At 40.8% G+C, this 27,369-nt stretch overlaps 2 protein-coding genes across 12 annotated transcripts in view; both read left to right on the forward strand.

The window, feature by feature from the left end:
* LOC110381712 (tyrosine-protein phosphatase corkscrew) overlaps nucleotides 1-19,934 on the forward strand; it is a 47,382-nt gene extending 27,448 nt beyond the window's left edge. For 3 of the 7 annotated variants that reach the window (XM_021342096.3, XM_049837274.2, XM_021342098.3), the window contains 7 exons: nucleotides 199-333; nucleotides 1,619-1,746; nucleotides 9,573-9,734; nucleotides 13,707-13,817; nucleotides 17,286-17,376; nucleotides 17,649-17,797; nucleotides 19,781-19,934. In XM_021342096.3, coding sequence (XP_021197771.3) covers nucleotides 199-333; nucleotides 1,619-1,746; nucleotides 9,573-9,734; nucleotides 13,707-13,817; nucleotides 17,286-17,376; nucleotides 17,649-17,797; nucleotides 19,781-19,801 — 797 coding nt within the window. In that variant the 3' untranslated portion in view covers nucleotides 19,802-19,934. Of the gene's footprint in view, nucleotides 1-198; nucleotides 334-1,618; nucleotides 1,747-9,572; nucleotides 9,790-13,706; nucleotides 13,818-17,285; nucleotides 17,377-17,537; nucleotides 17,798-19,780 lie in introns of those variants that run through there. The other 4 variants (XM_021342099.3, XM_021342097.3, XM_064036565.1 and 1 more) reach the window with 4 other exon arrangements.
* A 6,615-nt stretch (nucleotides 19,935-26,549) lies between these two features.
* LOC110381710 (serine/arginine repetitive matrix protein 1) overlaps nucleotides 26,550-27,369 on the forward strand; it is a 71,206-nt gene continuing 70,386 nt past the window's right edge. For all 5 annotated transcript variants that reach the window (XR_007510556.2, XR_007510558.2, XM_049837355.2 and 2 more), the window contains exons 1-2: nucleotides 26,550-26,748; nucleotides 27,083-27,168. Coding sequence is in view for 3 of the 5 variants with exons in the window: in XM_049837355.2 (XP_049693312.2) it covers nucleotides 26,729-26,748; nucleotides 27,083-27,168 (106 nt within the window). In the remaining 2 variants the exon portion in view is untranslated. The remainder of the gene's footprint in view (nucleotides 26,749-27,082; nucleotides 27,169-27,369) is intronic.

Consider the following 27,369-nt stretch of genomic DNA (forward strand, 5'->3'; position numbering starts at 1 on the left):
CCGAAACATACGTCATTGGAGTCTAAGATATAGGTACTCAGAAAGTACATACAAACTTAGAACAGTTGAATTGGTACTTGCCTGACCTGGAATCGTACCCACACCCTAGGTTGGTACTTTACCCACTAGGCCGGCTTTTTTTCGCTCGATCCTAAAGTAAATCGTCAAAGTTCGTAACATGGCTGTTTAATGTTCCAGCTCTGATCTTGAACAGTGAATCAAAGAAAGTCTCACCCCTTGTCACCAAGTCGCTGTCAGACGAAGCACTGCGAGAAGTGAAGAGGACATTCAGACTGGACAAACTTAATGGAAACCTATGCCACCAAGTTACAGGTGAAATCATTACTTTATTAAACATCATCATCCTCATCATCCTCCGAGCCTTTTTCCCAACTATGCTGGGGTCGGCTTCCAGTCTAACCGGATGTAGCTGAGTACCAGTGCTTTACAAGGAGCGACTGCCCTATCTGACCCCCTCAACCCAGTTACCCGGGCAACCCGATACCCCTTGGTTAGACTGGTGTCAGACTTTCTGGCTTCTGACTACCCGTAACGACTGCCAAGGATGTTCAATGACAGCCGGGACCTACAGTTTAACGTGCCATCCGAAACACAGTCAATGGTGTCTAAGATATACTTAGAAAGTACATACAAACTTAGAAAAGTTGCATTGGTACTTGCCTGAGCTGGAATCGAACCCGCGCCCTCATACTCGAGAGGTTGGTTCTTTGCCCACTAGGCCACCACGACTTTTTTTATTAAACATGCCTACCATAATGGTATGAGTAGGTTTATAATAATAAAGATTGTTATTATATCTGGTTGTTCTTGTTTGGCTAACCGCGAATATTTGCACAGGCATAAATAACCAAGTGGTCAAGATCATCCACCAGCAGCTTGCTCTGCAGTACAAACTTGTAGATCTTGAGGTACCGTACTACAAGTATGCGCACGACCCAGTTCTCGAAAAGTACCATATCACGTTGTACTGGGATCGATCTATAATCACTGACAGGACTATTGTAGCCAATAAGCCTGATATTGTGGTGATAGATCGATTAGCGCGCCGCGCGATGATAATCGATGTCGCCGTTCCGCATGACGAGAACCTCGTGAAAGCTGAAAAGGATAAACAACTTAAATATCTTGATTTATCTGACGAGGTTGTCATCATTTGGCATGTGAATTCTGCAATCGCTGTGCCGATAGTCACTAGCTCATGGCTGAAACGACTATCGGCAGTAGCCAAGAGCCTCGATTTACAACTAAAAAGTTAAGGGGGACTCGGTCTCGTTAAACAACCCTATAACCCTGGGTATGGGGCGTTTGTCAGGCTTTCTGGCTTCTGACTACTTATAACGACCGTCATCACCCAAGATATGCAAATGATAAATAGGAGCCACAATCAAGGAGAAACTCGTCATGACACGTCTATGTATGTTACAATAGTCATCGTATGTCATTGAGTCATCCATCGACCCGCGCTGGTGGCCAGCTGATGTTTAGCTTGACCTCACGAGCTAGCAAAACACACTTTTATCAAGTTTATACAAAGTTATACAGTATTTTTTTATGAACTCGTGTAGTTAAGTTATAGGTTTAATAATTTTGATTACAGTAAAGGACAAAGCTTACATCGCGGCTCAAGGTTGCCTCTCACATACAAAAGACGACTTCTGGCGGATGTTATGGCAGGAGGATGTCAGAGTTATAGCTATGATTACAAACGAGGTCGAGAACGGGAAGGTACGTAACACCAAGCATGTGTCACACCTGGCTACACTGAGGCCTACCGCGCACTAGGCAGCCTGGCTGCGCACCCAGGCTGCTGCAGCCAGAGTATTTGCGCAACCAGTTATAGCAGCCAATCGACGACTATCTTATCAAAGTTCGGAACCCCGGAAATACGTCTGGCTGCTACAACTAGTGCGCGGACGCTGACGGCAGCCACATACATTCGCCTACACCCGCTCTGGCCGCGTTATATTGGCTGCTGCAGCCAGGAAATCGTGGCTGCCTAGTGCGCGGGCTTCCATACAACGCCATTCGTTTTACTGGCTGCTGCAACCTGGCTGCCGCAGCCGGGCTGCCTAGTGCGCGGGGACTCTTAGGGACCACCAACACAAATGTTGGATACATATAAAACTTTTAATATGACCCTCAAAGTCAGTGTTTGCTTGTATATCAACCTTACGGATCTTATTATCTTCCGGTGATGTCAACTCTTTTGCAAAAAAAGCGGGCACCTACGCGAAATTTTGGTTTAAGGATTTTACGTGTATTTTAATGACTGTAGATTTTTTATTCTTCAACTTTAGAACAAGAAAAAATATATTAGTTATTATGTTTAATCTCCTTTTAGTCCTTCAGACATAAAATACAATATCTAGGTTAAACCAATAAAAATTACAACTTCATTTTCGATAGGGAAATATTAAAACTATGTATCAAAATATTCATCATTTTGATCGTGCCCAAAAGGCTGGCTGCATTGCCACGCTGGATGGCAATGCATATCCTTTGGCCGAAGTATAGGCCAGCCTTAGTATGACTGTAGTATGTTACAAACATCAAAAGGGTTAGCCAAGCATACGTGAGAGTGTATTCCAAAGGACAATGCTCAAAAAAAACCCAAGCCCGGCGCAAACGAAAAGTAACTCAAATTATAGGTAATAATAAGTAATGAAATACTGCATAGGAGGCATCATCGAAATCAATGGCTAAATGCATGAAATTGCTATTTGATTTTTTAAAGGGGTAACATGAGCAGCTGGGGCTTATAGTTTAATTAAAGTGCTATCTGAAACAACAAACAAGTAATATGGCAAGTAATAAGCTTCTCCAAAAAGATAAATCAATACCGAAGTACAGGCTGCAGCGCCCATGTCATGAGCGTTTTACATTACTTAGGGTGGGCTAGACATGAGGAACAGTTCGCGCATCCCGCAACATTTTTGGATTTCGTCGTGTTAGAAATAAAGAATCGATGACTTTTAAGCGTTATTATTAAAATGAAAAAAGTACATTAATATCCTGTTTTAGTTCTATCATCCAATTTTATTGTAAAAGTAGGTAGAATAGTGGAGAAGTTGCTATAAACATGTCATTAGGTACACTCTTAAACCACAACTGTATCTGTTTGCTGTTCCTTTTACTAATACATTATGTTACCTCTAAAATCTTGAGTAGCAATGTACCGCAGATGTAAAAATTCTAATAGCAATTTCACACATTTAGCCACTGATTTCGATAATGCCCCCTATGTAATATTTAATTACTTATTTTTACCTATATTTTGAGCTACATTTCTTTTGCGCCGGGCCTGGGTTTTTTTCTCATACTTCATGAGCATTGTCCTTTGAATTTTGTAGAATTGCTAAGAAACTGTTTAAACGTTGTTTAGGACTAATTCCTGGTAGAAAGTTCGTGGGCGTTTTGAAAAGTTTTTTTACGTGATTTTCAGAAAACTGATAATGCAGTTTTAATTAAAGATTAATGTACCTTTCTGTTACATCAAAACATTTTGAAAAATAATGCGTATTTGATAAAATTTTCACCTGCTCTAAATGGTATATGCTGATGATTGATGGCAATGTTAAGGTAGAATTCCGTGGGTCGCGGCTTACGCAGCCGCGCGCGGCTTACGACAGTCGTCGGCCGCGCGCGACAATAGTCAACCTATGAAAATGTATGGCGCCGCTGCCGAGGCTCGCGACAGTCGCGCGCGGCCGTAAGCGCGCGCGCGGCATTGTGTTGAAATTAGTAGATTTTGTTCGACCGTTCCCTCTAGTCGAAGTGCTAATTGATATCCTTGAAGAAGAAGAGGATGACGTATTGCTGTGGCTGTATTATGAAAATAGATTACCAATCGACCCTATTTTTTAAAAGTAGAAATGATGAAGGATACTACCCAATACTGATTCAAAAGCATTTGTATTGTAATGAAAACAAAAGGAAGTTTTGCCGACTAAATATAAAACAATTCAATTCTGGTTTTAATAAAATTATATAGATGTTACTAAGCGCTAGACCATGTTGAGATGCATACGGCCGCGCGCGGCTTACGAAATTCGTCGGCCGCGCGCGACTGTCGCGAGCCTCGGCAGCGGCGCCATACATTTTCATAGGTTGACTATTGTCGCGCGCGGCCGATGACTGTCGTAAGCCGCGCGCGGCTGTCGTAGCCGCTATCCACGGAATTCTACCTTTACGAGTTTCGGTATTTTTGTGTAAAACGTTCAATTGTTTAGATATTGTACCCACGCGGTTTAAAATATCCCTTTCTCATAAATAAACACAATTTAGAGGAGTGTCAGTGCTTTGGGCTGTCACAAAACCAATTTAAAGCTGTTGGCAGTGCCGTTCACAACACGTCTCCTATCAGAGTGACATTTTGAGAAAAAATGAAATTCTTCATAATACAGAACATATCGCATAAACTGTGAGCACGAGGTCTTAAGGTTTCGTAATCACTGATTTTAAAATAACCTGGCCTCTCAGGAAACCCCGTGGGCCTCTGAAGATCTATGAGTCTGAGCGAAATCCGAGCCAATAGCGGGTTTTCATCCCACGGACATTTTATTAAATAAACCTGTCTGCTCCGAGGTTTTCTGGTATCTGCAGCACTTTCCTGCTTAAATCTTTGCAAAACATAAGTTTGGCCAATGATTTGGAATTCATGACTCCCTTTCAGCTAAATCATCGTTTAGTAAACCGACACCTATGGAGTTATCGAGAGCTTCAACGCGGCAATAATCTGAAATTTTTGGATGCTTTAACCCTCTTCGTCATTTTTCATATGGTTAATTTAACGTTTATAACAAAATTTGATATTTTTACACGCTTTTTATTAGCTTCACCTGTATGTTTGTATGTTTGTAGGTTTGTATGTTTGTTTGTAACCGACTTCTTTGGGCGCGATTTTGACCCACTTTTAAAGGCCAGATTTCGTTCAAACTTTGTAGATTTATTGAGGACCGATGACAATACACTAATTTGATAAAATTATTCCATTTTAACCGACTTCTCAAAAAGGAGGAGGTTACACATACACATCGATTACTCCGAGGTTTATAGACCGATTTACGTGATTCTTTTTTTGTTCGACTTGGAATAGCTGCCAATTGGTCCCATATTCATCAGGTCAGGATCTGATGATGGAAACCCTGAGAAATCGATGGCAACCTTCAAAACTTGTAGGCATACATAGGGTGAAAACTTGACACTTAGGTGTACGCCTAAAAGCACTATTCAACTGTGAAGATTTGGAGCTGACCTGATGATGGAGACCAGAGAAAGTCAAGGGAACTCGACAACTGAATATGTAAAATACCTCGTTTGGACTTATATTCTTTGTATTGATGAGAACTTCCCACTTGTATGGATGTGTGTATGGATAGTGACAACTATTCGTATCACTGAAAAGCTTTAAATAAATAACCTTTTTACAAAAAAATTAAACCGAGTTCCCAAAACACTAAAAAGCAAAAAAAAAAAACTAATTTTAGGTGCATCGGCCTAGAAGTCGGTGGCAAAATTAACTTAGTAACATCCATTAGACACCGACTTCTAGGTTTTTCAATTTGTAAAATATGATCTTTGTTAATTTATATAATTTTCATCTATAGTCGATAAGGTAAGAAAATTAATTAAAATTTTCTAGAATTTTTCTCTACAGTCGATAAGGCAGGACTCGATGTTAATTTTTATTTCCAATAATTATCTTTAGCCGTTTTCTCTAATATTGACAAATTTTTGTATACTAAAGAGAATTTTAATTCTACAAAACAAATAATAGTTTGAAAACAAACTAAAAAGTAGAAAATAAATAATAGTTTAAAAAAACTAAAAACCACGCTTTTTATAGAAAAACGAACTAAAAAATAGGAAATAAATTTTAATGAATTTAAATTAAGAAAACAGTGTTAAAAATTTCAATGAATATAAATTAATAATAGTGTGAATACAAAAAAAATATTTAAAAAAAGCGTGGGGTGCTTTTTAAGATATTATCGAAATGAAAATCACTGTACTCATATCTGTCAATAAAATATTTATAACTATTGACACCATGCACCCCACGCTTTTTATAAATATTTTTTTTTTGTATTCACACTATTATTAATTTATATTCATTGAAATTTTTAACACTGTTTTCTTAATTTAAATTCATTAAAATTTATTTCCTATTTTTTAGTTCGTTTTTCTATAAAAAGCGTGTTTTTTAGTTTTTTTTTTAAATGTCAAAGTGTGTTAGGAGACGATTTGTAAACGGCACTGGTAACTTTAAATTGGTTTTGTCGCAACCCAACGTATTGATACTCCTCTTAATTGTGTTTGTTTATCAGAAAGGGATATTTTAAACAGCGTGGATACAATATCTAAACAATAGAACGCTTTACACAAAAATACCGAAACTCGTAACATTGCCATCAATCATTAGCATAGAACATTTAGAACAGGTGAAAATTTTATCAAATACGCATAGTTTTTCAAAATGTTTTGATGTAACAAAAAGGCAAATCATTACTTAAAACTATATTCTCAGTTTTCTGAAAATCACGTCAAAATCTTTTCAAAACGCCCACGATCTTTCTGACAGGAATTAGTCCAACACAACGTTTGACCAGTTTCTTAGCAATTCTGCAAAATTCAAATTTAGGATACCTACACTCTCACGCATGCTTGGCTAACCCTTTTGATGCTATTAACAAACTACAATTATTAAAACCTTCTGAAATACACGACCTTATAACACCATATACAGGGTTACTGGTAAGTAGACCGCATCCTTTCAGGAGGTGACAGTATAGGTCAATACGGACAAAGAAGATGGATCAAAATTGCCCCACGTCCTATAACAATGTGACGTATCTCAAAAAAAAGATAAAAATGTTTAAAAAAATATGGCATACTCTCTAATTCATGTTTTTACACCTCCATATGAAAAAAATGCTTTAAAAATTGTTCAGGCGCTGTTATGAAAACATCGTTCATAGGACTATTTTATTAAATATTTTTTTGTTTGATAAGGTATACCTCACAGGTGGTCCCATAATCATCAGGTCAGGATATGATGATGGAAACCCTCGTGTTTGGGCTTGTATTATTCGTATTAATACAAATAATATGAGCCGAAACACGAGGTAGTTTACATATTCGGTTGTCGAGTTCCCTCGACCTTCTTTCGTCTCCATCATCAAGTCAGCTCCAAACCTTTACTGTTGCATATTGTTATAAGACATACACCTTATAGTCAAGATTTTATCCTGCGCATGCCTACAACTTTCAAAAGTTGCCCTGGATTTCTCAGGGTTTCCATCATCAGATCCTGATCTGATGATTATGGGACTACCTGTGAGGTATACCCTATCAAACAAAAAAAAATAATTTAATAAAATAGACCATAGATAGTCCTATAAACGATGTTTTCATAACAGCGCCTGAACAATTTTTAAAGCATTTTTTTCGTATGAAGGTGTAAAAAAAATGAATTAGAGAGTATGCCATATTTTTTTTTACATTTTTATCTTTTTTTTGAGATACGTCACATTGTTATAGGACGTGGGGCAATTTTGTGTGGATTGTGATCCGTCTTCTTTGACCATGGGGCACACTGGGCAAAAGTTAACCCGTTTGGAGATAATCGAATTTCAAGATCAGTCTTCTAGGTACACGCATAAATTTTCATTATTAGTCAAAAGTCTCGTTTTTGTGGATTTTTGTGTGTTTTTGGATATATATTTATTTATATTCATATTTATTTGTATACCATAATGTTACTATGATGTTACAAGGGGCTTAAAAGGTACATATTATGGACCCTGTTAGGTAACTCTTTCGAACAATCGCGCAGGTTACTGACATCTCTTTGAGGAGCGCGTGGAACAACGCGCGCCGCCGACACGGGTCTGTTGTCTAAAAATAGACATGAGCGATGAGCCACCCGAACTCACTGCCCACAGACCTACGCATACGGTGGCCGGGAGTCGTCTCGCGACGGTGGTGCCCTTCCCACGCAGGGCATTCCTGGACTTTGTGGTCCACCGTGTCCTCGGGGCTGTCCGCACACTGGTGGCACCTGGGTGCCTCCTCACGACCGATTCGAGGCAGGTACAAAACTGTGTCCGGTGAGGACCTGCGTTATGCGGTACCAGAGGGCTCCGTGACTCATACCGAGCCACTCGTCAAAGAGGGGACTTACCGCCACTATGGTAGCGTGCCCTGCACTGGGTTGCGACAGTCGCTCCCTCCAGGCCACCATGAGATCGCACCGGAGCTCTGCAAGCTGTGTGACAACTTGTCGCGGCAACGAAGTTTCCGGCGCTGTGCCTCCTCGCGCCAGTCCTACAGGCGCAAGAAGACTCTCGCCTCCAGATCCCACGGTCGCAGTCCGGCTAGTAGGCCAGCTGATTAGCCTAAGGGCTATCACGCTTTGGGGCACGTTCAGGTAGTGTACGGCCCGCGGCCGTATTGAACGTGCCCATACCGGGGCCCCGTAAAGGGCCATGGACCGCATGATGGCGTCCACCGTTGAGCGCTCCCTGCGGAAACCGAACCGATGGTCCGTAAGGTCCGGCCCAATCCCCCCAAGGTGCGCGACAAGGCGGTTCGCGATAATTCGCTCAAAGAGCGAGAAGCTTGCCCACCTCGCTGAGCAGCACGATGGGCCGGTATGCGGACGGAGAGTCAGCAGGGCGCCCCGGCTTCCGGATGAGGACCAGTTTCCCTGTCTTTAAACGAAGTGGGAACTGGCCCCTCTCCATGCATGTGCTGAGTAGCCCTCTCAGTCGAAGCCGGAGGGCGTTGGGCGCGTCCTGGCAGGACTCGGGGCATGGCCATGTCACAGATTTCGGACATGGTCTCCCGCAACCACTCCGCCTCGTCATTGATGTCGGCGGGCCTGCCCGGTGATGACCCTCAGGCCTGCACGATTGAGGCTTCCAGGAGAAGCTTCGTCAATGTGCTTCAGCGCCCAACGTAGACCACTTGGGGTATACATACGTTGGGCGCAATAGGTCGGAATAGGTCTCCACCTCCTCCTCGACGTGCCAGTCCAAGACACGCGGTAGCAGAGCATGGCTGGCGAACGAGATGTCCACTACGGAGTCGCCCCGCATCCGTACACACGTGGGGACAGAACCCCGATTGAGGACGACCAGGTCTGATTCCAGCGCCCAGTCCTCCACCATCCACTCCCGCGCTTCCGTGTGTCGGGAACTCCAGGCAAAGTTCTTGGCGTTGAAGTCCCCTAACACTATCACAGGGAGGGAGTAGCTTCCGACGGCGACAGACAATTCCAGGAGGGAGTTGTGGAAGTCGGCGAGAGTTTGGCTCGGGGAGAAGTATACCCCCTCGACAACTATCTTCCCGAACCGTGCTGCGACGCAACCCCTTCCACTCTTCACCCCTCCGAGGAAAGGAGTACCAGCGGCGGGCGACGATATAATGGCCACCGAGCCGCTAAGGTCCTTGACCCAGTCATCCCTGGAAGGGACAAGAGTTAGGGACGTCTTGGACTTAGATATTCCTCTAGATCTTAAACGAACTACAATGTAAAACTGTGTTTACAGAGAAAGTGTGAGCGCTACTGGCCGGCGCCGGGGCAGCAGGAGAGGTTCGACGGGCTGTCGGTGCGCCACGTGTGCGAGACGGCTCACGAACAGTACGTGACGCGCGAGCTGCTAGTCAGCGACGGCAGCACCGCGCGCGCGCTCTGCCAGTACCACTTCACGGTAGTCGTCGTCCCGTCTCTCATCACCCGAACCAAGTCTAACTTGTTCATCAGTAGTCAGTTAAATACTATATATAGTTTACCTCATAGTTTGCCAACTCGCTAACTTATTTTCGCAAGGCGTAAAAACTCAATTTTTTATATCTTTTTGTATGCGAAATCGATGGGGTCCAAAATTCAATGCTGGGTAGCAATTAAGTAGCAACTCTGGGTGAAAAACTCAATACTTTTGCACCGTTTCTTCACACTGGGAAAAGTCACAGCCATCCTGATTCAAAACCACGAGGGTAAAAATCGGTAGAGCGTAGCAATTAGGTAGCAACTCTTTATGTACATATTTTGATGGTACCGGTGAGATGTGAAAGCGATTCTGACTGTATAACAAACCAACGGATTTCACATAATATTTTTTATTACGTTTGTATTAATTTCTCTTCTCTTTTTCACTCCGAGCATACATCAAGAAGGTTGCTTGCTCGTACTTCTTCTGTCAGCCATATAGAAACCATGGCCTCGGTAATTTATTGTCCTAAGCATCGATATTGTATCTACGCACTAGATGGAACGTTCCGAACAAAAAGCTTGCCACACTGAAATGCACTGCAGACTTTGCATAGCCCAAAATAGCAAATCAGAGCAATTTTGACACCTGCGTCAGATGGATGTCTACGAAACAACAATTTTATTGTAAAATAGAAAAGGCTTATGTTTAACTGACCACCAGATATAGTAACAAATAGCAGACAAAAATAGTAAATGATCACCAAAATGAAAATCGCATTTTAATGTAAAATGATAACCAAAGTTTTAACACTTTGCTATCCTATTTAAGTAAAATTACTCCAAGTAAATCATGATAAAGCCAAAAATAGTAAATGATCACCAAAATTAAACCAAAATTTTTAAGTAAAATTATAACCAAAGTTTTTCAATTCTCCTATCTTATTTAAGCAAAATGAGTCCAAATAAATCATTATTATCCCAAACTTGATATACAAGCTGTTGATTTGCATCCGTGCCATATTCATGGATGTAATTATGCTAATGATTCTCGACCCAAATCAACAAAAAAATTGGTACGTAATTTTGTTTATTTTTTTTCTGAATTCCGTCAATGTCATCTAGCCGTATTGAAACTTGGCGCGTGTGTTACTGGCCTTAAAACCGTGCTGCGCCCTCACACAAACGCAAACACAAAGCATACGCAACGATTATTCATATTCCATATTCCGCTCCGGCGGTCCCATGCGAGCTTATGGTCGGGGATGATTTTCACGCTCACCACCGCAGCTTCGGCTTGCTGGCCGGCTCTGCTGGCCACACACACATGAGAGATTAAGAAACATGTGTAGAAACAGGTGTGCCATAAAAGTGGTAGTAGGTAAAATATCAATGAAAACAGATTTCACTTTGTCATGGTATGTTCTTACTTTCAAGATAAAAATAATATGACGTCGTATGTATTTCGCTACTGTAAAATACTACAAGAGATATCACCGCATCATCAGGGACATTTTAATAATAATTCTTTCACCATTAGAAAGCTACATTATCTGTGAATGCGCGGACTTCAATTTCTTGAAGTCTTAGTAAATAAAAGGTTTATGGGCACACATACTATTAATTTTGTCACAATTTTGATGTTGTAGCTTTAGTCTTTTATTGCACACTGATTGAAACGAATGAATGTAGAATGTCTTTTTGAATGATAATTGAATGAGCGATGGTTCGCACTAAACTTCGTGCCGGTCGGCCAGAACATTCTCCCCCCCCCCCTCGAAGTCGTTGGGTCTTCGAGTTTGTAGCCTGTACAGTCAGCGGGCAGAGCGGGCATGTAGTTGCCAGCGGGCAGAGGTAATGGACGGCTCTGCGGACGACGCCCTTTGATGTGTAGAGATCAGCGACTCTGACCACTCGATCTGTTCCTGGATGAATCTTCTGGATTCGTGCCATTCGCCACTTATGAGGGGGCACATTGGCTTCCTTGATAACGACTAAGTCACCCTCCTTGAATTCTTGTTGCGGTGTTCGCCATTTGCCCCTTTGCTGTAGCTCACATAGGTATTCGTGGCGCCACCGGTCCCAGAAGTGTTGTCGCATCTTCTCGAGAAGTTGGTATCGGTTGAGTCGGTTCAGGTTCACGTCCATCAGGTTACTTAACGGCAATGACGTCAATGGTTTACCGATCAGGAAGTGCGCAGGAGTTAAAGGATCGAGGTCATTTGGGTCTGATAAAAGAGGAGTAAGGGGTCTGGAGTAAAGGATAGCTTCGAGTAACATAGGCTATATTTTATACCGGTGCGGGCCTCCCCACATTCTTAAAAACTCTAGGTACATAATATCTCTTATAAACATCGATATCCATTAATTTTATCCAATAACAAACATGCATCCCACTGGAAGTGCATTTCAAGATTAAGATTTATTATTTTTAAGAAAAAAAAAACATCGTAATTAATATTAAAAAATCCTTAAAAATAAGTTCCTGGTTTTAATATATTACATGATTTTGAATTCACTTAGATATAAATAAACTTTTTGATATATTACATGATTTTGAATTCACTGAGATATAAACTTTTTGAGAAATGAAGAATGTAGGCAAAATACGAGCGAAAATATTACGTCGCTTCTGCAGTTAACATCAATGGGTACATGGTCACAATACGTCAACAAAATGTCAAAAGATGACATAAGCGGGTAAATTATTTGTATTTGATGTTCTCGTCAATCGTTAGAATAATATTATGTCAATGGTCCTAAGGTGTGTATTTTGTAGTCTTTGTTATTGTCAATGAGACACATGCGATGGCGGCGCTCACAAATCACAATACTTTTACAAGACTTTTACCATTTAATTTAATATTTCCAAAAATCTTGGATCTTTCTTTTCTTAAGGATATTTTTTTTCCAAATTTCAAGTCTCTGCGTTTAGTGAGGCAGGCTATGCGTTCATCCGTCAGTCATTCAGGACAAAACATTTTATACAACATATAACTTAATTAACGCACATCCTGAAATTAGTTTGTTCAGAATCGTTTACTGAATCGATTTATATCATTTTTAATATAGGTAATTATTTATCCCAAAAATAATTAAAACTACGGAAATTATTGTCATATTAACCCTGTACAGACAAAACAAATTCAAATAGACCGTAACTCAAAGTAATAAGACTTCGTGTATTGTCGGCTTTTTTCGTAGTTTCGTTATGTTGTGTCGAGTCGAGCGGCGCGCGGCGCGATACTTATTTGCGTGCGTAGTAGTATGACCAAAAAGTTCTCCAAGAATTGGTATAAATAATTTAGTAAATAACAATGCATATACGTGTTAAATTAAAAATTCAGTGCATGTATTATGAATATAACATAATATTCTAATTGGGGCGTTTGAGGGTGTACGTTAATTACGTTACATGTTGTATGCACCGTGACTTTTTAGTCGTCTCACAAAGGTGGTCCATTCAATCTATCCGACATAAAATACCACTAGACACAATTATTAATTGTATAGCCTTACTTAATTAAGATAAGAGGTGCAAAGAAAAATACTGAAAAAAAAAAAAATTACGTATCAAACGGTAGAAAGTAGGTACCTTCCCAACGTGCCGCGCTCCATTGATACAAGATTCGGGCAGCGCTCACAACAGGGTGTTCTTATAATCTACGTCATGCATCATAATAATGAATTAATTTTTATTTTTAAATTATTAATATCTCATTAATATTTTTTTTTATATGAACGTTTACTAGTCATTGGATAAATGAAGTGGGCTGCCGTTGTAAGACGACTAAAAAGTCACGGTGTATATAGTATAGGTACACAGATGTCGAGGAAATTACCGCTTCTTTATTTCACAAACAATTTTGATCAAATCGCGTTGTACTTCACACATCGTAGAAGCCACAAAGAGTGATGTTACCACGAGCTCTTGAGCATTGATGAGGTGATGTTGTAAGAGCTTGTGTTGCAGGCATGGCCGGACCACGGCACGCCCGGCGAGCCGGCCGGCGTCCTCGCGCTCATCGAGGACATCAACACCAGGATGGCACGCAACGCCCAGGACGTCGACGCGCCACAACAGGTTCCCACTCTCCTTGTTCACATTCCTCACTTCTGAATTGTGCACATAACTATCGGATTATTCCTTCTTATAGTTTTACTATAAGCTAGTTAACTCGATCAATTTCTTCTTTAAATTCCACCCAATCTACAAGTGATCATTTTACCGACTTCCCAAAAAGCGTAGGTTCTCAATTCGACCGTATTTTTTTTAAGTAAAGTTATCTTTATTGTATTGATTGTGTTGGTTACAGGTGTTAGGTTGTACAATCAAACAATCAGCCCGTTTGGGCATACAATAATTAAAGCCCATTCTGGCAGTACATAATTATTTATTACAATTATCAAATTATATAATTACAAATCTATATATATATATAAAATGAAACCCGCTTTCCGTTCTCACGACATAACATGAAAACGGCTTAACCGATTTGGCTGAAAATTAGAGGGACTATAGACTCGTCTAAGTCTAACCAACATTACGCCAGTGTAACAGTGATATTGCCAACAGCAGTGTTGCCACTCAAGAAAAATAAAAACGACCAACCAACCAGTGATACCATACTAAAAACGAAATTCCCCTAGTCATGGATTTAAACATGGAAATACTTCTAAACAAACTCGACGAGAAATTTCATAATCAAACCGAACATATAACTCATTCCGTAACTAAGAGCGTCATGGAAGCTTTAGACGAGAAAATGTAAACTATCACGGAGGTGAATACTAAACTCAAGGACAACATTTCAGAACTTGAATCTAAACTTAAAAGAGCAGAGATAGAAAAGAGGAAAAACAATCTTGTCTTTTTTGGAATCAGTGAAAATATTAAAAACATTTATAGGTACATACACCAACAATTAACTATATATACAAACAATCAACAAAATGTCTTCCACCACGGCTGGTCCCCGCGGAAGACTTAGACCATCACCCTGTAACAAAATTAAAAAACAAAAGGAAGGAGAACAAGCTATACATAGCAACTTTAAATACCAGAACTTTACGAACACCGGAGTCTTTATCAGAACTTGAAGAAGCATTGAAAGACCTAAAATGGGATATAATAGGAATTAGTGAAATGAGAAGAACAGGAGAATGTATTGAAGATCACCAGGACTTCGTATTATTCAACAAAGGAGACATTGAAGGTCAAGGAGGGGTCGGATTCATGGTGAAGAAGCGCCTAAAGAATCACATAATAGAATTCATTGGAACTAATAACCGAATTGCCATACTCAACATCAAATTATCTGGCTTCAAAAAAACATGGACAGTTATCGAAGCTCATGCTCCTACGGAGCAAGCAGATGAACTTAAACATGAATCTTTCTACAACGACCTATCTCAAGTTTTAAGTAAATACTCAACAAATACATATAATTATACTAATGAGAGATTTTAATGCGCAAGTGGGAACTAAACAATGTACAGAAGAATATGTGCTAGGAAACTTTGGCTACGGCAAAAGAAGCAAAATTGAGCAAAGACTGGTTGAATTCGTATTAGAACACAATCTAACCGTCCTAAACAGTATTTTTAAGAAAAACAAAAACAAAAAGTGGACCTGGGTTTCTCCAGGCGGGAATCATAAAAACGAAATAGATTATATTATAAGCAGCCACCAAATCTATTTACAGACACAGCAGTTATATCAAAACTAAATTTTAATACTGACCACCGCATGGTAAGGGCATCACTCAAAACTATACCACCCAAAAGATCCAGAAAGTTTGCGAAACATGACACACTCCCGATATGCAACACAGAACCCAGCAAAACAATGGAGAATTCCTGGTCAATACTCAGCAGAGAACTATTAGAAACCGACGCAATAGATCCAAAAACAAGTTACAACAATCTGCAAAACAAAATTATATGTAGAAAAGATCCAACATATCCAAAGGATACAACAACATAAATACATTCTAAGTAACTCGACACTATAACTAATAAAAGACAGAAAAAGTTTACTGGACTGGTTTTGCAAACAAGGAAACAGAACACCCAAGAAATAACTGACTTAAGTAAAAAATCAAGAAAGGCATCAAAAATGTTAGGCAAGTTAAAAGGTTGCAAACCCTGGAAAAATATATAGCAGGGACAGGAGAAACTAGAAAAGCTCTAAAAGAACTTCGAGAATCAAACCAATGGATCCCGAAATTGAAAAATAACCAAAAAAACATAACAGACCGAAAGAAATTTGAAAAATTTTGTTTATGACAAAATAGCTACCTACCGAAATCTATATTCCAACCAAGACACCACTACACATGAAAGTCGAGAAACCTTCAAGTATAATTTTCTCTTATAACTTCCTAGTTCAACTTGCATTGTATAACTTTCTCAGAGTCAACCCAAAAAATATTGTAAGCATTTCTTTTTCACGTTATTATCGTATGTATCAATACATACAAATTGTAACTTATGTTTTTAAAAAGAGTAACCATGGAGTTTCTTGCCCGTTCTTCTCCATAGGAAGCTACTTTTGGAAGGGGCAACTAGAATCAAACTTATTTATAATTTTGGCGTTCATAAGTGCTTGTAAACCTACATTAAATAAATGATTTGATTTATTTGCTCCGAAAATTGTGCTTCAACTATGCATTCTAGTCGCAACTGAACCTCATCGTACTGCTCAAACAAACTTTCGATTTTGTCCATACGCAACAGTAACTCTTTTACCTCACAACTGGTTAACTGCCTATCACATGATGCGTATAGGTAATCGATAAAGGTGACCCTTAAAGCTTCCTCGCTTCTTTTTGGGTTCTTTTTTTCGTACATGTTGGGAACCGAGTGCAGTCGACCTGTAATCCTTAATTACATAATAGGGTGATATTAATTTTAATTATACTTAACACTGTAATGAGTTTAATGTCCTTTTATCCACGTTACCACACTTAACCGGCATATCACTTCCTTGGTAAATCCAAAATAATCCACCATTTCTTGGTAATTATTCCGGTTTTTCATATTCCATTATCCAAATACTTCGGTTAGTACTTGGTTCGGTTAGGACCACAAAATGTACAGGAATTTCAGGGATTCCAAAGAAAATTCGATGGTTAAGCATTAAATAACTTTGTAATACCTAAAACACGAACAAGGGTTATAGGACGTTACTGACGTCAATAGAAGCGTAAACGCGACCTTTGCAACAGTGAAGGTTTGGAATATGTAAACTACCTCGTGTTTGGTCTTTTAATATTCGCGTTGATGAGAACTTTCCAGATATAAAAAACTTTTTACAAAAAATAAACCGACTTCTAAAACCAATAAAAAGCCAAAAAAACAATAATAATTTTAGGTGCATCGGCCTAGAAGTCGGTGGCAAAATTAACTTAGGGACATCCGTTGGACACCGACTTCTAGGCTTTTTTTTGGCTTTTTGGTGTTTTTGAAAGTCGGTTTTATTATTTTATAAAAGTTTTTTATTTCATTAAATAATGTTGTACAGCATGTGTCACGTGAATACTTATTTCAGAACATCTTGTGCGTGCATTGCTCGGCCGGCGTGGGCAGAACCGGTACTTTCATAGTCCTCGACATACTTATCGACAAGATTAAAACATCGGGTGAGATATTTCGACTGTCAACTCTCATTTGAGTACTTTAATTTTGTATGCTGTTATGCAAGTTTTTTATTGTACCCTGGCGAAGGGCGGTACCTACACCATTTAGTTTTTAGTTGATTTTCTGAGACTGTTTAGTGATCAAAACTGACTTGGCACTACAGCAAATACGTGTGACCAGCCAGTCGGTTCTGCGACTCTCTCGGGCGAGAGGTTATGAGGTGTAGTCGAGCTGCTACAAGTACTGAAGGCACAAATGTTGTCGTTGATGTCAGGATTGAGCTGCGACCTGGACGTGCACTCGACGGTGCAGCTGGTGCGCGCGCAGCGGCACGGCATGGTGCAGAACAAGGCGCAGTACCGGTTCATCTACCTGGCGCTTCACGAGTTCATTCAGCGCGGGAACATCACGCTCACCAGAAAGGTACGATATTGTTCTATTGTGCATTAAACAGTTACATTCGAATAAGCTAGTAACTAAGCGGCCAGCAACGGCATTGCTTCCGCAAGCTGTCGCTTCCCACAGCCGGATCCTGTTCATGCGAAAAACTTCTAACTCAATATGTTATGTCTCACAAAGATTAAAACGGGACCCTATTGTTTTCGCTCCTCTGTCCGACCTTCCGTCCGTCCGTTCGTCTGTCACCAGGCTGTATCTCATGAACAGTGATAGTTAGAGAGTTGAAATTTTCACAGTTGATGTATTTCTGTTGCCGCTTTAACAACAAATACTAAAAACTAGAATCAAATAAATATTTTACGCACGTAAAATGCTTTATCGCCTCTGAACACGTACAAATTACGCGTCGCAACTTCTGATCGCAAATACATTGTTCACGATTATCTACGAACAGTATCAGTAAGACCCGAGCCAAGTCTAAAAAAAACACGTTTTATACGTAACTAGCTTCTGCCAGCGGTTTCACCCGCATCCCTTGGGAACCTCTGCACGAACCCGGATAAAAAGTAGCTTATAGCCTTCCTCGATAAATGGGCTATCTAACACCGAAAGAATTGTTAAAATCGGATCAGTAGTTCCTGAGACTAGCGCGTTCAAACAAACAAACAAACTCTTCAGCTTTATATTATTAGTAGGTATAGATATAAAACTACGTTTGATGTCATCCAATTACAAAAACAGAATTGTTCTCTGTTGCAAATCCTATTCACCTATATGCTATTCTAATCCTCCTGCAATGCACGCTGCATTGTACAAAAACCAATGTTATTCGAGAAGTCAAAAGAGTCCGCCTGCCAACGACAGCTTTTGCGCTAACCAAGTGTAAGTACCTTCAGAATTACATTCATCGTTGAATGACTGAATACATTTTCAGTAACCACAGTAACAGTAGGGAGCCAAAGCGACTGATCTCTTCATAGAGCTCTGATTGGCCCGAGGTGAACAAGTCAGGTCTGATTTGTTTGTTCATCAGATCTTTGAAAGTGTTTCGGTGGATACTAACTGTGGGACACAATAATTATGGTATTTAAACTTCCTCCGCAAGAGAACGAAACTCTGTGCTATACATAAAGGCGAAATTTTCCCGGTGTGCGGTAGTGAGTCCGAATCTGTTTGAGTACACCAATATTTTGCTTGGAGCGACTTCCTATCTGATCTCTTCAATCCGGTCAACTGCACGTCTTGTGTCTTGTGTTATCCATCGTAAGACTGACAGACTTTCTGGCTTCTGATTAGTCACAGCAGCTGCAGAAAATGTACAAATGACAGCTTTGTCAGATATAGCTGATTATGCTGATTATAGCTGTTTCCTGTGAACTACTACTTTAGGTACTTCTTTTGTTTAGATAAATGGTCACACATCCACAACACAACCTTGATCGATGAATCTGTGCGGCTGCTAAGTAGTAATCCTAATTATACTGTCACGTGACAGAATGCACCTACGGGATAAGTATTATTTTGACGATTCTATATTGCCCACGCAGAAGAAGTCGCGGGCAACAGCTAGTTTGTAATATACATCGTCATAGTACTGATATGCAGGCAACTGTTTGTGATGCGCTAGTGCCGAGAGCCAGTCCTCGTCTGTGATGGGCAGACGTGTGCGTTGCCAATTACATCATTGGACATGTTTGTGACACTCTGCTCTTTATTATGTACGACTATCTGTCTGACCTCCAAACAATTCTAACCGGGTTTCTTGGCAGACTGATTGTCATAATTTCTGTTTCTGATTACCCGTGACTCACAATTTGCTATGCCTTGTGAAACACAGAACATATAGGTAAAGATACAATGTTTTATAGGTGCCTGTTCATTGGCCAATAGCCTTTTTTAAGGTTATCTGTATAAATACTTACGCTCATAGTTTGTTCATATATTTTTTTTTTGTATTTTCAGCACTTCAATTAGGCAACTCTTAACTGCTTTTTTTATTTTTTCCAGGTAAACTCATCGCAAACATAACTGGACTTTAGAAGAACCAAAGCAAAGTGTAATTTAAACTTTACTCGATTCTATTTATACAACTTAGTTTTCAGTCACTCATAATTAATAACTTTGATGTTACCATAAGTAAGAATAAATAATGACGTGTGAATGAAGTTGGTTTTGTTTAACCTCCCCGGACATCAGATGACGGCAAGACGCGGCGCAGCAACATTGAGCAGAAGCCGGTGCTCAGCTGCCGAGTGCGGGGCGCATGCGTGCTGCGTGCATACCCCACCGCCTCACATGTTTTGTGTACTTATGCTTGCTTGCCGCTAATTTTGGATTAAAGTTGTGACTTAAGTGCAAACTGCGCCTGTACTCAGCAGTGATCCGTCCCATCATGACATACACAGACACACATCATAAAAAGTTTGCGATCACTTCGAAAACTGAAGTCTTATTTGTTACTGTAGATTATATTATGATTTTTTCTTCTTTTTAGATTTATTTTAAAATAAAGAATTAGAACATAATACAATGACTCCGATCAATTGTTTTTTTTCATATAAAAAGGCTTTCAGTCCTAGCTTACGCTCATTCAGAAATCTGATTTAGTCAATTATAAGCGATTCAAGATTTTTTTCGCGGAAAGTTGTGATTGAAAAAAATCCAAGAGGATTATCAGAGGTTTTACGAGCTAGAATAGTAACTTTGAGGGAAGAAGGACCCTGTGTCGTGGCTACGTTGCAGAGGTATCACGGAATGGGGAATTTAGCTGACCGACCCCGCAGCGGTCGCAACTGTATTAGATTGCTGGCAGCCCATGATCCAACAATCAATGAAACTAAAATAAAAGCAGAAGTCAGGGCCGCCTCTGGGCTTAAAGAGCACGCAGACCGTTTGCAATTGCTTGCATCACGATGGATTACGAGCACGGAGGTCTTGGCAAGCTTCGCTCAATTCCTGGCAACTTCAACAACGAAGATTCCAGTGGGCTAGACTTCGGCAAACTGAAAAAAGTGAGAACGAAAACATTTGGCAAAACTGTCTGTTCGTTGACGAGCCCCGAATCAGCAATCATCCAGATAATCGACGTGTCCGTGTCTGGAGAAGACCAGGCGACCGTGAAAGACAAAGAACTGCCACTGGAACAGTTCAACAAGGCGGAAAAACGGTGACCTTTTGGGGTGGCATTATGATTGGAGCTAGAACGCCTTGATCCTGTATCGGGGCTTCATGACAGCAGACATGTACAAAGCAGTTGCTATTGATGATATCGTCAGACCATTCCGAGTAAACCATGGGCACTAATTTGTAGTGGTCGATGATAATGCGCCCGCACATCGAGCTCAACGAGTCAATGCTGCTCTTCAAGAATACGATATCACACGATTAGACTGGCCTGCCAGCTCGACGAATCAACCCATGTCATTGTCCTTTAGTCCTTAAAGCAAATAATATTAAATATCTGAGCGTTATAATTGACGATACTCTACCTGCTGTGCCCGTTAGGGTCCATAATTGTTACTTTGTATGTCTCTACCAGACCTCGGGACTATAGAGTCCCGGATTTTTGGGAGGCGAACGTGGGGCCGAAGCCAACACGCTGAAGCCCTTTTGAGACAACTTTAATGAAATAGTGACACAAAACCGACGATTATCCCTGTATACACTATAGAAATGTACCCAAGGACAATCCCCGGTTCTATGCTAAACTATTGCTAACTATGGATGAAAACTACTTGAGCTATTGTGATGGGATGCTAGTGGTCTAGGAATGGGGAAACTACGGGAACTATGGCACCTACCGATAACAATGTAATAAATACACGTAAAAATGGCAGGTGGAGACTCGCCACCTCACTTACACACAACAAGAGGGCAACAGGTACATGAGCGGCTGAAGGGTGAGGATACCTCGGCGGACTCTAAACGCAGATCACGCGCTCCCTGTGGGTCCAGCATCACCGGCCCACTCACCTCTTACCACGAGGCACCTACCCTCCGAGCAGAGCTGCTAACCCTGCTCTAGCGACTCCACTCTGACCGGCCGATGAAGGCAAGCCAAGAGGCGGGAGACCAATCCCCAGTCATGCTTCACTCCGGCAGGCCGAGATGGGGGACAGTATACTCTCCCTGGAGCACTCGGATATATAACCCCGCGGGGTCGCTACTCCCCGTCATCCGCCTCAGATGCCCTGCGGGGCTAAATGTTACTATTATTTAGCATTTCAACCTTATACTGTACCAACTGGATATTGGGCATAATGCTAAACCCCACCAATAGCAAAGTCATATATGTATATCGTTGGATAGGTCTTTTTAACTGGAACCACATTTACTATGACAGCTTTGTTCTATTGTTTGACCGTTTGAGATATAGATTAAAAACAATCTTAAAACTAATACAGATTAAGTGTTTAAAGGAAAATCCAAGTGCCACTAGGTACGTGTATGTCTTTGAAGTACTAGGTACTTGCTGTTACCCGTCAGAGTCTACATTTGTTACTATATTTAGCAGTTCCACCTTATATGAAAATAATATTAACATTTCTAAATGACGTCATTTTAGTTGTACATTAAAATAACATAATATGAGCCTAGCCTTTCTCCAGCTATCGTACGGTCGGCTTACAGTCTAACTGGATGTAGGTGCCTCTGCATCTGATCTCCTTACCCCAGTAATCAGGGAAACTCGATACCCTTTGTTAATATTGGTTGCCAGTCTTTCTGTCTTTTGTTGTTGCCCATGCGGCATGCACGATCATGGACAGACCGCACCAAGCGTTTGATTAATCTTATGATCGGTTGACACATCATTATTAGTATATAGAGTATTCATGCAAAGCAGCGACATGTGGCTGTTAGCCTAGTGTTCCTCTTTCTCATGATCATTAAATCTTTCTCTTTCTAAACTACATAAAAATATTGAATCGACCGTTCATTACTTCCGCCACCTACCTACATATTGAAAATGAACTGCGATGGTTTAACCTGTTTGTATCTTTTTTGAAGGCGACCGCTACGGCTAATAAAAGATTGACAAATACTTACACAGCACAAGTGTGTGCACAAATATGAGTGCGTGTGTATGTGTGTATGGGGTCGACGCTGATGATTTTTATACTTAGATAATCCAACTCCCGAGCTTTTTCCCATCTCTGTTGTTGTCGGCTTTTCGCCTTACCGGATGCAGCTGAGTACTAGTGTTTTACTAGGAGCGACTGCCTATCTGACATCCTCAACCTGGTTACCCGGACACCCAACTTCTGATTAGACTGGTGTCTGTCTTACTGGCTTCTGACTACGCGTAATGACTGCTTAGGATGTTCAATGAAAGCCGGGACCTATAGTTTAAAATGCCATCCGAAATACAGTCATTAGGGTCCAAGGGTGGAGACAGTGACGATGTCAATAATTATAGACCTATCTCTGTCTTGCCAGCTCTGTCTAAGGTCCTTGAAAAATTAATTAACAAGACACTTATAAATTATTTAAACAAATTTAACTTAATATCATCTACTCAATTTGGTTTTAGACAGGGATTGTCCACTGAGGATGCAGTTGCAGCTCTGAGCTCGCTTGTAACTGAACATCTAGATATAGGAAAAAAATGTATTACTGTATTTCTAGATCTCAAAAAAGCGTTTGACACCGTTTCTGTTCCTGCCCTTGTGACAAAGCTAGAAACGTTAGGAATAAGAGGAGTACCTCTCAGTCTCCTTAAAGATTACCTATCAGATAGAAAACAGAGAGTTAAGATAGGCGATTATGTCAGTGACGATGCTGAAGTAACATTTGGTGTACCTCAGGGTAGCGTCCTAGACTCCACACTGTTCTTGACATACATTAACGACCTCTGTATTCTAAAAGTTGAAAACGCAAAAATATTTTCATATGCGGATGACACTGCTGTTGTATTCTCTGGGGATAATTGGTTAGAAGCTAGGGAAAAAGCAGAAATGGGAATGACCATTATTGCTAACTGGCTTAATGATAATCCACTTACCTTGAAAACATCAAAAACTAATTATATTTGTTTCTCGATTTCAAACCGCTCACAACCAAATGAATCCTTCAGTATTAAAGTACATTCATGTGACAAAGGTACAAATAACAATTGTACTTGTGCTAAAATTAGTAAAGTATCACAGACTAAATATTTAGGTATAATAATTGACCAAAACTTATCTTGGTACGCCCATCTGGAACATGTTACACGAAGAATAAGAAAATTATGTTGGATTTTTAAAACACTGAGACACGTCATCCCAACAAGCACAAATATAAAAGCTAGTCATAACAGAAATCTCCTAAATGAAATTTACATTGCCCTTGGACAGTCTATCATAGTTTACTGCATACCTGTGTGGGGAGGCGCAGCAAAATCAAAATTCATATCGGTGGAACGTGCACAACGAGCTCTTATAAAAATTATGTATTTTAAAAAGACCAGACACCCGACTGAAAGTCTTTATAAAATTAGTGGCCTGCTTTCTGTAAGAAAATTATACATCATACTTATGGTTTTACAAATTCACAAAACTCTTCCTTATGATAGAAATAGGTTACCAAAAAGAAGGAAAGATATAATTGCCCAAATTCCTCAAACGAAAACCGAATTTGCCGCTGCTCAATATAATAAACGCTCAGCCCAAATATACAATAAGGTACCTAAACAAAGAAATATATATACACGGTAAACCTCAACGAGACTGCAAAATAATACTCATCGACTATATGAAACGATTTACATATATGAAACTAAAGAATCACTTTTGCAACACGTCAAATAAGCCATCTCCTACACATGCATACACATTACCCACAAACACGCAACCATACAATTCCCACACACACTCATACACACACACAAAATATACACACGTACATCACACATTCATGCGCATACTGCACACTCATGTAGTTAAATAAATGTTAAGTGTAAATAATTTTAAAAAAAATCTGTCTAAACTAAAATGGAAGAGCGGAGTCTCCAAACACAGGCATGACTTGCTTAAAAGCAGGCTCCAATCACAAATGAAATGTTAAAATATCTTGTTACAGAAATAAAACATTTTGTATTTGTATTTTTGTACCTTGCAAGGCAGTTTTTATTATACTTTGTGAGTCTAGGTAGGTCATCAAGGACTAGCGTGTCACTCACGTCTGCTCCGCTGTGATCCGCTTTATGTCCTTTACCTACCAAAAAAGTGAAGTTTATATTCCTTGTAACTAACTACTCTAAGTACTTCGATCAATATGTACTACTCACAATCTTTCAGTATATAGGGGCCGCTTGGGTGATGGTTGCACCCAGGCGCTACATGAGCTAGAGACGGCCCTGCCCCTGTGGGTAAACGACTGAATGGATTAGGTAATTTTTTTTTTATAATTCGCCATAGAATACCATAAAGTACGAGTATATGTATAGGATTTAATGTGATTAGTTACGACACACCCGATACACATATTTATAAAGGCATATTGTAACACCCAGACCACGGCCAACAAGCATGCTCATCACACAAATGTCGACCGCACCGGGAATCGAACCCGGGACCTCAGGTTTGGCAGTCCGGCATGGTGTCCATTGCGCCGTCGAGGTCGTCGTCGTTGGGAAAAGACTGAAATAAAGAACAGAGAAAAACGAGACTGAAAAATAAGTCTTGCAAATGAATCTACTATTATAATAGTGTCTCTTCCAGACCTCGGGACTATAGAGTCCCGGATTTTTGGGAGGCGACCGTGGGGCCGAAGCCAACACGCTGAAGCCCTTTTGAGACAACTTTAATGAAATGGTGACACAAAACCGACGATTATCCCTGTATACACTATAGAAATGTACCCAAGGACAATCCCCGGTTCTATGCTAAACTATTGCTAACTATGGATGAAAACTACTTGGGCTATTGTGATGGGATGCTAATGGACTAGGAATGGGGAAACTACGGGAACTATGGCACCTGCCGATGACAATGTATCAAATACATGTTAAAATGGCAGGTGGAGACTCGCCAACTCACTTACTGGGCCCCCGGGAATCAGTCACTGAAAAGCAGCAAGAGGGCAACAGGGACATGAGCGGCTGAGAAGGGTGAGGATACCTCGGCGGACTTTAAACGCAGATGACGCGCTCCCTGTGGGTCCAGCATCACCGGCCCACTCGCCACTTACCACGAGGCACCTACCCTCCGAGCAGGACTAACCTTGCTCTAGCGACTCCACTCTGACCGGCCGATGAAGGCAAGCCAAGAGGCGGGAGACCTATCCCCCGTCATGCTTCACTCCGGCAAGCCGGAGATGGGGGACAGTATACTCTCCCTGGAGCACTCGGATATATAGCCCCGCGGGGTCGCTACTCCCCGTCATCCGCCTCAGATGCCCTGCGGGGCTAATAGTGTTATTATTATATAGTAGTAGTATAATAGTACTGTGAATGTGCCACAGATTTGATACTTTTTATAACATAGAGTGGTTAATGGTTTTAAATTATGTGTCTTAATTGTACCTAATTGATTATAATCCGATAGGAGTTATAAATGTCTATCAAACTTTAATTCCTATTTAGGCCAAATTCACAAGTGGTGGACACTCAGTACTGACAGCCCCACCCCGATAGCGCCTACAAAGCTCGTCGATACACATTAGTGTGTGAGAGACATGTTTACGAACGTTCCCAACTGTTTGCGAAGGAATATATCTAAACTGTGGTTACATACAGGTCGACCAAATAAGATCTTGTTAAAAACTCATTTTGAGTGTTACTTCTTTTAATGAAGAAGTAAGTATTGTGACGTTTGTAGTCTGACTCGGCCACAACTTATTCATTTTACATCAAATGGCTTAGAAATGAAAGTTAATTTTACTGTCTAGTGCAAAATTATTAAACGAATTAAATTTAGTGTAGGTAAATGTCACACAGGCCCCGATGCTGAGAGTCCACACGCGATCAGCACCACTATGAAGTATGCAAATATTATGTAAGTGAAGCAGCGACGGCGGGGAGACGCCGGCCTAGTCTCAGTTATTGACAGAGCAGACGAGTGCTGTTCCCTACGCTCAACAACATCATCGTCCAGAACGTCCAGTTCTGTAAAAACGAGTAGGTAGATGGTGATGGAATCAGTGGGCTCACATCGTCGCACTTTTATCGAGAAGCTTTGCTTGTCCGAAGTTGGTTTCATCCTCGCTAAAATGTAAGCACTAGAGCACATGCGCAAGGCGTTAAATAGCTAACTTTGGAGGAGCAAAGACAGCCGTCGGAAAGCGCAGGGGAACATCAGCGCGTTGTCAGTGACGCCAAGCATTGTGCAGGTGCGAGCGCGCGCCCGAGCTGGCCGAGTCGCCGCACGCCGCGCCCGCCTGGCCGAGTCTGCGCGAGCCGCTGCGCTGTCCGCCAGGTCAGTCTCAATAATAATTGTATACCTACATGACTGTTGTAACTTGTATGGTTAAAGCCCCCAGCACAACTTGGCCTGTGTTGGGCCAAGCTTTACGATTCACAATTGTAGGCCACGATCAAATGGTGTTTACACATTGGCGCATGGCTCATTGTTGACTGGCAAACCACTTGCGTTGGACGTCGAAGTAATTAAGGCTGC

The sequence above is a fragment of the Helicoverpa armigera genome, chromosome 1 (genome assembly GCF_030705265.1).
Source record: "Helicoverpa armigera isolate CAAS_96S chromosome 1, ASM3070526v1, whole genome shotgun sequence".
NCBI lineage: Eukaryota > Metazoa > Arthropoda > Insecta > Lepidoptera > Noctuidae > Helicoverpa > Helicoverpa armigera.